Consider the following 15,106-nt stretch of genomic DNA (forward strand, 5'->3'; position numbering starts at 1 on the left):
GGCTCAGTGCCGTGCCCGTTGTCGCATACACGTAGATATGCACATATATGTACACACGCGCTCGCGCGCACGCATGTGGACGCGGATACGTATACGCGCGAGAGCACGACTTTCTCTCCCCTTTCTCTATCCACCCGACGACGGGATCTACGCGTACCGGCCCTCGGTTTAAACCTATGAATGCATATTCAAGATACGAATGTTTTAAATCCAAGCGGGATTATTCGTCGACGAGTAGGTACGTTTCTGGCGCGAAGGATGGGGAAGAGAGAAAGAGAGAGAGAGCGGCGGGCTCGGCCGGGTGTATAAAGACGGGCTATTTTATTATTTTTCATATCGACAAGAGAGGTAGAGAGGAAAAAAGCGGAGAGCACGACGAGAACAACGGGCGACGGAGTAGCGGGGCGCAGTGGCGCGAGGGGTGAGGGATTAACGGCGATAAATTTCGCAAAAATAGGGGCTTACGCTGTCGCGGGGCGACAGTCTAATCCCAGTTCCGCGCACTACCCCCCTTACGTAGAGATAGGGGCGGGGGGAAGGACGGCTCGACGTAGGATCGTCGCGCGAGAAGCGTCGCGCCGCTGGTGGCGATGCCGGCGAAGGTCCCCGTTTACAGTTTTTGCAATTATCTTCCTGGCACTCAAGATTCTTTTTCCTTTTTCACTCGCCGTTCCCTCTCTTTCCCTCCAGTCAATACTCGCGACATTCGCAAAATCTGTTCTCTCTTCTCCAGCGACTCGAAATAAAGCGTATTTTCGCAATTGCGAACCGCGGATATGTGAACATAACAAGGTTGTTTTCCAAACACACCACCCACGACGCTTTCTTCGCGCCATCAAGACTTCATCGCGAAACTTCATCAACTCGAGTCGTTTCGGTGGAACAACTAGAGACGCATCCGTTGCGGTTTCGTTCGCAATCTCGCGAACGACGCGAGTGGGCGAGGGTCGAGAGCGCGCCGAAGAGGGAAAGAAGGAGTTTCGGCATTCAGCTCGACATCCAGAACGGACGCAACAATGGCTGCGCATCAACATAATTACAGTTCGCCTCGGTTAGCGGTGCGCGAGTCCGACGAGGGCCAAGTATTATATTCAAATGCGAAGCGAGGCGGCGCCAGTAAGCAAAGCAGAACTGGCAAAGGCAAAAGGGGTTGCCGTGCCCCACGGCCGAATGGCGGAGGTTGAAGGTTGTAAGTTCATCGGTGAGACGCGGGGGAGAACGGGAGGACGGAGACCGAAGGACGAGCGAGAGGACGCAGAAATGTCGCTTCGAGCTAGCTGTCCGGCGAGTCCCGAGAGAGGAAATTACGTCGTCTGGCTTGACCCCACCGTCACCTTCGCAACATTTCCTCCTAGCTGAAAGAGAGGCGAGGGGTTCGGTTAGCGCGTAAAACTGATACTCGCCGTTCATTTAACTATCTTTTAAAAACAATGTATCATATCGAAACCGAAAACGTTTTCATTCATTTTAAATCAAATTTATTTGTTTCGTTTTCAAAAAAATTTTTATATAAAACGTGTATATTAAAAACATGGCTAATTTTTTTATTTATAAATTCTCTCATTAATGCAAAGTCAATTTGTAACTTTTATTTTTCTTCTCTTCGTGATATCTTCGTCTTAACGATATTTCGCCTCTGCGACGTATATTAATGCAAGTATAGATAAAAAAGTTTCCACGGACACGCGAATCGTTACACACCGTAGCGGCGACATCATCGAGCGTGAGAATCTTACTGTAGGCACGTCGTAAGATCAAGGAACACCAGAAGAAATAAAAGACGTCCCCGGGGAGCAGGACGGCGGTGAGCGGAAGAGCGGACGATACAAGGGGACCAGGCATTGACTTCCCGAAGAAGAAGCAAAGGCTCGAGGATTTGTTCGAGCGGAAAACTGCCGGTCGATGTATGCAAACGTCTCCTCCACGTCCTTCGGAGCCGATAGGGTGACAACGGGCGTGTCGTGTCGCTTTCGGGAGCCGGTTTTCCATGTCGCAAAAGAATTGTCCGCCCGCGCGACACACGTTTGTCTACTTTGCGCTGGGTATCGCGAAACGAAGCGGATGCAAAGCGCGGCGGCGGACAGGTCGGACTTGCGGACCTTGACCCACGACACGTCAAGGACGGGCGAATGGCACCGGAAGCAGGTGGATAATGGCCGGTCCAGGGGTGCCAAGGGGACAATAGATGTCAGCCGGTACGCAGCGGCACCACGGCGGGACCGAGATAGCAGATCTAAGTGGGCCATGCCGCGCAACGGTTATGGCGGCATAAAACGCTCCGGTAGTACCGGAGAGGGCGGCGCGCGGGCACAGCCCGCCGCGCGGCGGGTCGTGTGATAGTCAAGTTGAATGCCGGAGAGAGAGCCCCTTTACGGCCGAAAAAACTGCCGCTATGATTGTCTATGCAAATTGTTTAAGATATCCGGGGTGAAGGCAGTTCCGCGTCTTTTGCGGCGGCCGTTTCGCGAAAAGCAGCACGTCGGAGATGTCGACAGTGGCGCTCAGCCGTGATCTTACGCTCGTAGTCGTACGACGTGCACTACGCGATCGTTTCTAGATTATTTTAACAGAATCCGATATTCCAGAGCGAGAAGTTCGTGACTTTCGTAATATCTAATGGAGCGCGATAACATTTTGTCTATCAAAAGTAATTTATAAATGCGAGACGTCGGCTACCTTTTTGAATAGACAAACACGTAGAAATAAGATCTGTACAAGCTATCTGTCGGTCTTATCGCGCCGTAAAGTATTAGACGTGCGTCCTGCGTTGCATCATACCTTGATGGCGATATGGACGAATTAAAGATCGTATCAAGATATATTGCTATGCCGGCGTGCGAGCAGCAAATGAAGCGCGTTTCATTATCGATCTCGATGGAAAGACGTTAACGTTTCGGTCTGTAGGACTCTACCACATGCAGGTAATGGCATTGCTGGTTTGTGGCTTGCAGCACGCCGGCCTTACCTATCTTAGATAGCTTATTGATTACCTCGACTGCACTCCCATTACGACAATGCAGAAACTGTAGAGATAATGTATCTGTTATTGTATGCGCTAGTTTAGAAGTTATTCGTATTCTTATAATTCCTCTTTTTTTTTTAATTAAAACACTACACGGATATTATTATAATTGAAATGACATAATCCATAATCATTTTTAAGACAAAATATTGCTTGTCTCAAGTTTTATACTATTTTCACAATTATAATCTAAAAGAAATTTGTAATATTTTAATATATTTAGAAATAAAATATAAATATGAAATGTTACAATGCTAAACATTTTAATGCAATTTATTACCACATTTTACTTAAAAAAAAAAAAAAAAAAACAATTGTTTTCTTTAATATAGCTTCTATATGAAACAAACAAATTGCCATAAAATGGGAAAATGTAATTTTGTAGAATGTTTCTATTGAAGTAAGAAGACTATAGTGTATTAGAACGGTCGAGAAGTAAAAAGAATAAAGAGTGACAGCAAGGACAGTAAAGCAATGGACTAAAGTGGAGGTAGAAAATTGAAGAATGAAAGGCACGACGAAGCGGAAGAAGGAGAGAAGTCGCCGGAAACTGCAAACTAGACGGATATATCTCCCGAGTAAATTAAAATGGATTATATATGTGGACTCCATTCCCATCTTATTTCTCCCTTCTATCGCATTTTCCTGTTTGTTCCTGCCCAAGTCCTCTAACTGATAATATTTATTACGCGGAAGTCAGTATGTACAACTATATAAAAATCTTTAAAAGTCAATAAATAATTACATTCATATTAAATAAAAAAATTTTTTAAATATGAAAAATTTCTAATTAAATCTCGTGAAATATAATTATTGCATGAATAGCATAAAGTTAATTATTCTTAATACGCGATAATTTATCAAGCAAGACATGGAAATTTTATATATCAATTTTATCTTACATATTGTACAAAATTAAATTAAATGAAACAACGCACAATTTGGTGCAATAGTGTTTGCAAAGCAAATCGCCTTTACAGTAAAATATTTCGATCACTTTTTGGAAATATATTTTCCAAATACTAATATATCCAGAGAGTACCACACGTACTATATAACATCGTTCTCGAGGTACACGAGAAAGGACGACGAGGGGGAAGTACTAGGTCGGTACCCACAATTCTGGAAAGCCCAACTCCGCCGCCCGGGGAAGGTCGGGACACGGAGTCGACCATGATGTATGCTCCTCTTCCGTCTAATTAAACTTGGGGAGGGTCGCAGAGTTGGTTGGTGCGCCGGTTGTACGGACGGACGTACGTACGGTCGGACTGACAGCGAGGGGCGGTCGGCGGATGGCTTTCAAAATGACAACCGGAGAGAACGGGAGAGGAAGAGAGAGAGAGAGAGAATATCCGAATGGACATCGGCGTGTGAGAGAAGGACGATAGAAAGATCCGCGCCTCTCCGCGAACGCATGAAACGGTACTTACAGCGAGAGTGGAATCACCATCGACTTCCTCCCGGGAGACTCGATGCACTTAACTTCTATTACATTATTCATACGCGGCGATAAACAATTCGTTGAAAAAAAAAAAAAAAAAGAAGACGGCAGCCACGCCGGACGTTCGTGCCGTACGAAACTTTTATCGAGCATTGGCAAGCGTCGCGATTTTCGAAAATATCGCCGAGTCAGCGTAACGCGGCAAAACATGCGAGAACTCGTGTGGGAGATCTGCGCCAACGAATACATAAACTTGCTTTTAGGAAATTCCATTAATCTCCAGTTGCACTACGGCACCGTAAACGCGAAGTTCGTTTTGTGCGATACATCGACTATTTGAGCAGTGGTATTCTCTCTTTTCTTGCCCGTTCTTATTCACTCTGGAATAACAAACACTTTTTCTCTCTTTTATCAAACGCGTATCTTACGATATCGAGTCCGCTATTCGATTTTTCACGCTTCTTATCATCGCAATCAGCCCGTGTAAATTATGATTCAATACGGATTTACAAGAGCGCGAACATTCTTGGCCAATCGCGTTTACTTCCTTATACGAATTGTCTAATATCTGCAAGTTGATTAATAACCATCGGCGCGCCCGTAAGCGTGTAGATGTGGATTACAGATAAGGAAATACGGTATTCGAGAGCAGAAAGAGATTTAAGCAATAATATTAATAGCCATCTCAATGGCGAATAATCCGAATCGAGAACGATTACTCGGTTAACCGTATAAATTTTTTCTTTCAAACTGTACCTTACGATGTAATATTAAACGCTGCATCTAAATGCGTGGTCATTCGCTTCTTCATTCCTCTTAAATCTCCAATTCATATCAAAGTACGTATTAAATATGCGAGGCACAACCATGTACATCACGGCGTTTTATATTTTCTTTCCACATCTGTTAGGCTTAACATCGAAGATATGCCGCAAATTATATTACGCGGTAGAAATAATTATGAATTTCTCCGTTCTCTTCTAACACACCCGATCTTCTCGCAATTTTATTTCCGTATTTACTTTCCTTTCCCCGCCACTCCTCTTCACTCTATACATTTTAACGCAACGCTCGCCACGCTCCTCGGTATTCGCTTTTCCATTGAACGCTACTTATTTCCTTCTGTCGGTCTCCCTCGATCTAAACTATGTGTATACATAAACTATGTCTATTCAAGCGTACTGCAATACGCTCGGCTGCTTCCCGTCTACGGTGTCAATGCGGACTAGCTGCTGCGAACCGGGACAGACCATTGGCGCGCCCCAACGAATTCCTTGGCGCGAGACGTCACGATTCCGAATGTTTAACCGGCTAGACTAAACGACGGCAGCCGATGGTTGAACACGACCTGGAATTCCCGACGGCAATGCTTCTATACGACGAAAACGGAATGAGCGACGATCGGCATATTCCTGTTGGACACAATGAATTTATGGCGGATACCTTCGACTTGCCGCGACTCGCAAACATCGCCGAGGAAATTCGGAATACGTCATAATTTTCCGTTATCGGATTGTTGGTGCACCGCGATTGTGATATATACTTAAATTCGCGCCAAGAGATCGCGATGGGTCATCGACCTCGCGGGATTCTGTTAAAATGTGCGCGTCATCGGTGCGGAGAGAAGCACAGGAAATTAGGACATTAAACGGAGAATCGTAAGATCGTAATTCGTCTGGCGAAAAAAGGCGAAACGTCGGGAGGGCGTTTAAGGACCTTGGCACTCGAGTAAATACGCGGTTGGCTCGCGCCAGTTACTCTTTTAAGGTGTAATATGTATCCAGTGCACCGAATGAATTCCGGGCCGCGGTATAGTCGCTTAATCGCTCGTAATAACGCCGAGACGAATGCGGCGCTCTCCGAGACGGCGGTCGCGAAAAACGTTCGTAATTTCTGGCGGATGGCACCGTATAATCGCTCGCGAACGAGTTCCGTGAGTTCTGGTGCGTCTTGGATCTGACGTTTTTTTTTTTTTTCGTCATTACAGCGAGCGCGTTTCTGTGTCTTTTTACGATAATCCAATGAACTTCAAACATGCGAGCGAGAAAAATACGGACCATTAGCGCATTCTGGTATATATTTCACTCCGCGACTTTAACCGCGTCTAATCGAAATTGTGTTGCCGTTAGAATAATTATAGTTCGAAATTGTATTTCCGCGCGAGTGATTTCGAATGCGCTGCACAAAAGTAATATTAAAACGAAAACGTAGTTACACGTGATAGATATGCATGAAGATTAACGAATATGAGGACGCAAGGCACACCGGGGATTAATGTGCATATCGACTGAAACTCTCCGCGCTCCCATATGGTACATCGAAACAAACTTCCAACGAATCGACAGACATCGAAACTCGGTACGGGCGTCGTCGGGGGACGAGGCGTCGAGTCCCGATGCGCCGTCGGTTTACACTAAAATCCTTTTAACTTGGGCACCGTGTATGAGGCCGTTAACATCCGCGAGAGCTCTCGACGACGCGATTAACCAAGAGGCAAGAGGAGCGCTAACCGCGGGCTCGTCTTTCTACGAGCGAGCGCGGTATCGTCATTCTGCAAACAGCGTATATGCATTAAACCATGAACCCACTATCCCCGACGTCATATCCAATACACGTTGTTAGGGGGGTTGCTGAAGCCGCGATACAGTACAGGGTAAGCGGGGAGCGAGGGGGGAGGGCGGACGGTAGGTGGCTGCAGGGTGGCTGCCAACTCTCTCCTCCTCCCCCCTCCGGTGCGGTAATGGCATTAACCGAGCTGCAATATGATTACCGCTCTCGCAAGGTAACCTGATCACACCCGAAATCTATGGGGTGTCCGGGAGTGTACGGGAGAGAGATAAAGACAGAGAAACTTGTGCAGAGTGAGGGACAATGTATTGCGCTTGGAATAGCCGCGTTACGCAACTGCGGCGACCGCCGCCGACGCCGGGGTTCGGCCGGCGTTCTCCCCCTTAATCGCGTTGCGCTTTTTGCGGCTCAGATTACCCGTGAATCATTAGATACTCGGGCTCCGGTAGAATCGAGAGCCACTACCACCACCGTACTACGGATCGTTCCTTATCTCGGCATTACGAGATTAAACTCCCGTCGTTTCTCTTTCCTTCTCCCTCCCGTTTTTGACCGTCCCTCTTTCGTCCGAGTGTGCTTTTTTTGCTAATTGACCGCGGACTGACGCGTGCATTCTGAGAAACAGAAGCTTCCTCCGAAAGCTCGATGCTTAAGATACTCGAACAGGATCGATGCGCGATTCGTAAAAATGTGTCGTTAGAGATTGGAGAGAATAAGCAACCCGTGCATATTTTTATATTAAAATCGAAATAAAATCTTTACACTAATGTCAAAATTGATAAAAACTGCAAATTGTTATCCATAATTGGTTCGCGCGATACTTGATCGCACTAGACGCATAGCGTAGTGTATTTATACTTGAAACCAGTCACGATTTCAAAACATTTCGACAGTCTTAATAGCTACGAGCAAATATGTCAACGGCACTCTCTCGCCTTGTTCGCAACTGCGAGTCGTACATGCGCGAAAAAGATACGTTCGCGAATGAAGGTGATGAGTGACAACCCGTTTCTTCGACGGCGACATCGCGACGCTTAATATCCTTCGAGGACAGACAGCATCGTTGACTTGCTGTATGAAGGAAGAAGGTACTTACCGTGAGATGTTGAAAGAGCCACGCCCTGAGGATGTTCGTCGCAACCTTAGGAAAGATACCCCGCTTCTTTTGGTTCTTCTTGCCCGACGAGTCGTCGTCTTCCTCGCCCGTGCCCTCGCCGCTACCGATACTCGCGTTACTCGCGTCACCTGCAACAGTAAGAAGAGAGCCAAGGTCATCACGTGCCGTCTCGGTAATCGATACAAGTTTATGGTAACTCCCGAGAGATTTTTTAAAAATATATTTTACTCAATTAAAAGAAAAGATTTCAGATTATTTCAAAATTTTCACATTGCAGTGATAATATGTGCACGCATTAATCTAATAATTTGAAAATATAATAAACTAAGAGAAATCGATTTTGATTCGCGATTAAATCGCGAGATACCTCACGCAGGAGCGTTGAAGCAGGATTTCCGACACGTTTAAACCGCGCTCCGATTTTCGGTCCATACCCTGGTGGGCGATAACTACCTCGACCCTAGGGCTGGTTCCCATGCATACAAACACCATTAAGCCACCCGCAATCACCCGGCCCCCTTCGACCCGGCGGACCCTGTACACACGCTCCGTTCTCCGGCTCAACTATGTATCCCTGCCACTTTTCCACCCCACCTCGCCGTCATTCTGCGTGCATTAATTCCCCGTCATTTATCAATCTTAGCTTTTTAATTGCGCAGTCACCAGGGACTCGAGAAGCGGGACAGTAATGAGAGATATTAAGACGCTTTCGGTTATACTCTCCGGAAGCCAACGTCATTTTTTCATATTATTGAACGCCCGAGTTATTTATTATTGTACACTGCGAAGTGTTCTATTCTAATATATAGCATATTACAAAACAATCTACATTTTAATATGTTAAATTACAAATTACTTTTAATACATGTTTATGTATATTGTCGCGCAATATAATTGAGTTTGTAAAAATTAAGGTACATTTTATATATATATATATATATAATCGTAAATTTCAATCTACAAAATACAATATTACAGGTTACAGTGGTTGTAATAACATGATCGTTTCGGTGACGTGGGGTTAGAGGCGATTATAGAATAAAATGCAATTTCGTCGGAATTGCCGCGATGTCTCGGTGAATCAATCTCCTAGACGAACCCGGGCGCCGGAAGTTCTAGGTTCCCTTTATTCCTTCTCCTTGCAATCAGCCAGGGAGGAGAGCGGAGGGCTACTTACGCCAGCGGATTATAAATGATCGAGCCTTATCGTGGTGCCCAAGGCCCCGGTTCCCAAGGTTCTATCGTAACAGAGAGATCAGGGTGAGCCCGGCGCTCCCAGGGGGTTCACGATGACAGGTCGCTCGGGGGCGCCGTCGACCCACCCCTCTCACTCGCCAAAGAACGGTCTCGTGCCCGAGATTAACTTTGAATTCGTCGTGCGGACCGTCATCGGACGAGGGGATGGCGACGTGGCGGGTGGGCAGAACGAAAAATTTGTCCGTCGTACGAGAGCGGACGGACCGGAACGACGGGAGATCGATGGAAATCGGTGCCACGTACGACGTATTCTCGCGTGTGCCGCTTTCCTGAAACGCTCCGAGGGAGAGAAAACGAGAAAAGGCGCCTCGGATCTGCGATCTAGGCTGATGGGCATTCATCGCGTCGTGACGCGATTCGTCTTGGTGATCCGACAAATTCCACGAAGCGCAATTTTCCAGAGAAATCGCCGTTTAGCGACCATAATCGAAACGTAATTTTAATACTGTAAAATATTTCTAATTGTCATCATTCACAGTCGTGAAAAGTTAAATCGATAACACACTTTAACAATGAGAAATCGAATACACTCAGGACCATTAAAAATGATAGACGATGATTTCACGAGAGTCGACGATCCCGATGGCCATTTTCTTTCCTCGTTGACCAAGCTCGTTTTCTATCCGGAGCATAAGACCCATTGGTGGCGGTCGTTGTGCATACGGCAAAAACGACGTTAGACGTTCACCCTCTCTTCGATTCAGAAGCCCACTAATGGCGCGTCCGCAAAGTCGAATGGGGCGGCTTGCGAGCTCATAGAACGAACGGCGGGTGGCTAGCGGAATAACGGAATGGCTAACGGGAAACGTCCCTCTGATTGCAGTTAATTTACTCGCTGAATCGGGTTAATGTAGCGTACCAGTCGTACCGTGCTGCGCCGTGCGGTTCCGTACGGCGACGTATCGGTGTCCCGGCGAAAGAAAATGGTTTCCTCCGTCAGAGTATCGTTCATCGTGCTCGGCGACTCAGACGGAATCCCTTTTAATCGCGCAATAATTTCTTACACAATTAATTTAACTTCGCAAACACATTATCTAAATACAAATCAACCGGTTTTAATAATCGAGACGGAAAAATTACAAATCGTGAAACTGTAATTGGAACAAATTCTAAAAATATTATAATTTATCATTGGCACGTAAAAAGTGTCTGCGAAAAAAAAAACGTATATTAAAAAAATATTATATTATGATAGTAATATTTCATTTGGAATATATATACTACACAGTTTTCCGTGTGACAGGTCGTTAAAATCTTATTTGACTTTAGATACTCGTCGATACGTTGATGCACATATGTAATCCAGCTGCACTGGTATTTTCACGCGCGATCATCCGCCCACAGGCTGTCATCGATAATGTAATGTCGTTTCTCGTCGTCGCAATCGAGCGCGCGTCACGGGATCAGGATCGTGATCGACAACCCACGCTGCGTTCCGTTTTAGCATGAGACAAGCATACATTTTGCATAAATAAAAATCAACAATATCCCTCATTCAAAATATTTTATAAATAATTTTATGCAACTGTGAAATACATTCCTCCGTCGATTTATACGATTAACATTCTATTGTAATAACTGTGGCTTTGACATTATCATTGTGATGAATGAGTATTAACTGTGTTAATAAAATTATCGGGCCATCCACACGTCTTACATATGACGAGAATATGACGAGAACGGATATTCGCCGATCAAAGCGTGCACAGTGGCACAGAAATCCACCGGCATACATACGCATGAGTGCGTTCATTCACGCGTGCCCTCTACGACGCGTTTACGAGGACGCGCTCTCGGCGCGCTGGAACAGGCGCGGCGGACGTCGACGGCGGCTGCGGCGACGGGGGTAAGAGCCATATCGTCCGCGTGTTGATTTACGCGGCGTACCGCGCATTTTTACTACCGCGTTATAAAGATTTAAGTGCGGCCAATTATACGTTTATGCCGTCTCCATGCTCGCGCCCGCCCTCCCTCGCTCTTCCGTCTCCGTTCAACGGCGCTTCCGACCAACGCGCACGAGTGCCCGGAACGACGCGCCCGGTTTCTTTCTTTTGACTTGTCGCAGCTATACTTAGCGAATGGAGAATGGGCGAAGCCTCACACACGCCGGCGATAATCTATTTCGAGAGAGCGAGCTCTATCGCGCGCGCCATTCTCAAAATCAGAAATACGACTCCGCGCTGGAAATATATTGCGGCGATAACGGTTAATATAGACTTCCGTTTTAAATTAAAAGTACTTGCTTGGAGAAGGAGATGAATGGCGCGTAATCAAATTTCTAGCCATTGTTAAATACGTTGAACTCGCGTGAATATTTACTCATATTTACATTTTATTTTTGTTCGTATAACACCGATTCATAAATATACTCGATATAGAATTATGCAACTCACTAAGTTCTAAAATATTTGGAATCTTCAAGGAAATCGATAAACGCCAATGATCGAGTTGAGATAGAACGTCAAACGGAGAACATCTTCCTCGAAGACGACGAGGCCGCAGCCTCTATTTAGGGTGGCCGCGCAAACTGTCGAAATAACCGGCGCATATGGCCGCCAAAAATAAACTCCTCCTTATTCCCATCCCGTCGAAGCAGAGAACCGCGCTCATCTCTCTTTCTCTTGCCTTCTCCCTCGCGCTCTTTTGGCTGAACGCTTCTCGTCTTCTCCCGCCCTTCCTCGTCAGCGCTTCTTCCAACTACACGGATCCGCTTCGAACTCCTCTTCGTGTCGCATACGACTTTAGACGCGAGCTCGAGAGTGCGCGACCCTCAGGCACGAGCGTGTAGGTAGAAGACACACCGGATACCGAGACATTTATTTGTTGCCACGTCGGCTACGCCACGCGCATAAGAAAAGCCGTTGGACGAAGGGTGAGAAAAAAATAAAGGAAACGAGGAAAAGCTGGAACGCCTCTTCGAGTATCACGTTTCGCGGTCACAGAAGACGATGCACTGCGCGATCGTCAGCTTCAAGCTTTAAGATATGGAAGAAAAATTTTCTAGAAACAAACACCGCGAGAACTATAAATCAATCTAGAAAAATACAAAAGAAAGAGCCGCATCAACTTTTCCAAGTTAACGAAGCCCCTTGCCGTGTGATTTCGCGAGGCGGAGAATCGCGGGGAAGGTCGTTGCACCAAAACACGCCGGCTCCTGGCTCGAGTTGATCCAAGAGTCTCGCGAGCGGCCTCGTCCGACAACCGCGGGGGTAGGAATCTCTTTTCGACGATTCCCAGACTATTTTTGACGATGAAATGTGGCTCGCCAGCGGGTGTTCCTCGCTGCGTCGTGCCGCGCGCGCGAGAGAATCGTCGCGGTCGATTTCACGAAGCACGCGTATCCGTGCATCTGCGCGGCGCGCACGAGAACGCCGCTTAATCCGGGAATCTGCTTAACCGGGAGATTAATCGGCGATTGTGGGAGAGATGAGGCGCGATGAAGAACTCTCTCAGAGGCGACGGCGGCGTCGGCGGTGCAGGGAGATCGTCGTATCTCGTGAAGCCGGTGTGAAGCGGACTTTGTGGAAGTTTGTCTTACAAATGAGCCGCGCGACGCACATAATTTAGTGGCCGCGGGCATCGCGATGGCAGCGTTGCCCGAATTCAGTTGCGCGGCTCTTTAAGATAAAGTTTCAGATAGAATTGTAATTTTTCTTTTCATGTATTCATTTTAATTATTCAATCTTTCCTACGTTAAAAAAAAAGAAATTTTGCACCAAACTTCAATGTTTTCAATCAATTTATAATATCGATCTCTTAATAAGTTAAGTACTAGTTCGAAGAAGTTATGATAAGTTTCTACGTCCATTAACGTTAACGCTGAAACATTGTAGTCGTTAACAGTAGCGACATACTTCATCATAAATGAAGATTTAAAGAGTTCGAGGCAACAGATTTATCGATTTCAACGAGATGAGAATCTTAGACTCTCTCGAATCTCCGTAACCCCAATGACGCACGACACGCCGGCGTACTGCGGGACGAAGAGGGAAGAGACCGAAATATCTGCCTATCGCTATGAGCCGGGACAAATATGAGACGAAGGGACGAAGAAGCGGCCGGAGATGTCGGAGCTATGCGGATTAACGGATAGAACGTCTCCCGTTCGCTCCGCTCTCCGCGCCTAAAAGCAGTGCCTTTCGTTCCGCTCGCTCCAGATATTATTGTTATGATAGAGTTCGGAGTTTCAAGAATGTCGTCCGGAGACTTGCAGAACGAGAGAGAGAGAGAGCACCCCCCCTTTCCCCCTCCCCCCCCCCCCGATTCTAATTCCTCCGATTGTTTGTATAAAGGCGAGCGAATGACCGCGGGTGACGAAAATGCTCGGCGTGGAAATGATCGTTTCACGGCTCGGCGTCGTTTGTCAGCGACCGTCAACCGAGACTTTCCCGATTTATCTGACGAAGCGGCGTGTAAACTCGTTAAAAACAGCAACGACGGAAAAAGAACTCGACACTGGTCGAGAGCGAAATTTCCCTTCGCGCGGCGCGGATTCGTTCTCTTTGCCGGCGGAATTCGTCCTCTTTTCGTCGACCGCCACGAGGTGCAAAACAAGAAGCACAAGTCACTGAGCCGAGTCACCGAAGCTCCGTGGGTGAGAAGCTAGCGCATATCACGGGATTATAGCGATAAATAAAGCGCCGTGAGAGGCCGAGGCGGATAAAGGAAAAAAAGAAATGGACGTGCGAGCGAGCGAGCAAACGAACGAAAAGAGCGCAGCGCCCGCGCGAGAACGAAAGAACGAGCGCGGTTGATTGAGACATCGGTGGAGCAGCTGTGACAGTTATCTGATTCATGGACATGCCGAGTGTATTTTATGCCGTACGACCTATGAATACAGATCGATCGGACAACGCGGGCTGCTGCGCCGGAGCGCGCCCGAGGAAATCATAGGTGCGCCTCCGCGTATACGGCTGTATCAATTACGCGCATACACCGAGAGTCGCGACACGTAGCCGAAGAAACGGCCGCGAGGGGCATTAAAGGCCGAGGAGAGAACGACGTTCGCATTGGGATTCATCGAACGTGCTCCGGCTACCGCGGTTCCGCGAGGATCCGGCGTTACGCGGCGCCCGATAACAATCTACGTGATAAATCGCCGATTTGTATCCGCAGTTCCAGACGTCCGCATTAATCCGCGAACGCCTTTTCCAGAGATCGACGGGGAAACGCGGAGTAGACACGGTCGTGGGATTTACGGGCGAACGGAAAACAAAGGAGCCGTCGCGAGGATTGCGGAATGGCGCGAGAAAGACGCGAAGTGGAGCGGAATTTTGGCGCGACACGCTGATACAGCGACAGGTGCTGTATATTATTGCGCCTACGCGATATACCTTTTTTATAATGCTTTGCGCTTGTCCCGTCCGCCGCATGCAGCAAGCGATATTTTTAGTACTGTAAACAAATAACAAAAATCGAATTGCTGTTTCTACATTCAGCATCGTTAATACGGTCTTATACAATCGCGTTGATAAAAATAGCAAAGGAGATATACTCCTCGTGTATACTGCGAGAATGCAGAGATAAATAGATAAAGCCGCGATATCTCCGGGGCAACGTTGCCAGCGAAGCACGTACGAAGATTGTACTAATTAATGCCACGGGACCGTGCTGCAGCTTCGGTGATGTGCTGTTACTAGCAACGGCGCTGTTACTGTGATAATTACCGGTAGGACGTGAGGCTCTGTCTTAATTTGGTCTA

The 15,106-nt window shown here is 47.0% G+C and overlaps 1 protein-coding gene across 3 annotated transcripts in view; it reads right to left on the bottom strand.

The window, feature by feature from the left end:
• The window catches only part of hth (homothorax), a 379,079-nt gene that overhangs the window by 141,620 nt on the left and 222,353 nt on the right, over positions 1-15,106 (bottom strand). For all 3 annotated transcript variants that reach the window (XM_012361399.2, XM_067352622.1, XM_067352623.1), the window contains one exon: positions 8,128-8,276. In XM_012361399.2, the coding sequence (XP_012216822.1) occupies positions 8,128-8,276 (149 nt within the window). The remainder of the gene's footprint in view (positions 1-8,127; positions 8,277-15,106) is intronic.

Source organism: Linepithema humile, chromosome 3 (assembly GCF_040581485.1).
Source record: "Linepithema humile isolate Giens D197 chromosome 3, Lhum_UNIL_v1.0, whole genome shotgun sequence".
NCBI lineage: Eukaryota > Metazoa > Arthropoda > Insecta > Hymenoptera > Formicidae > Linepithema > Linepithema humile.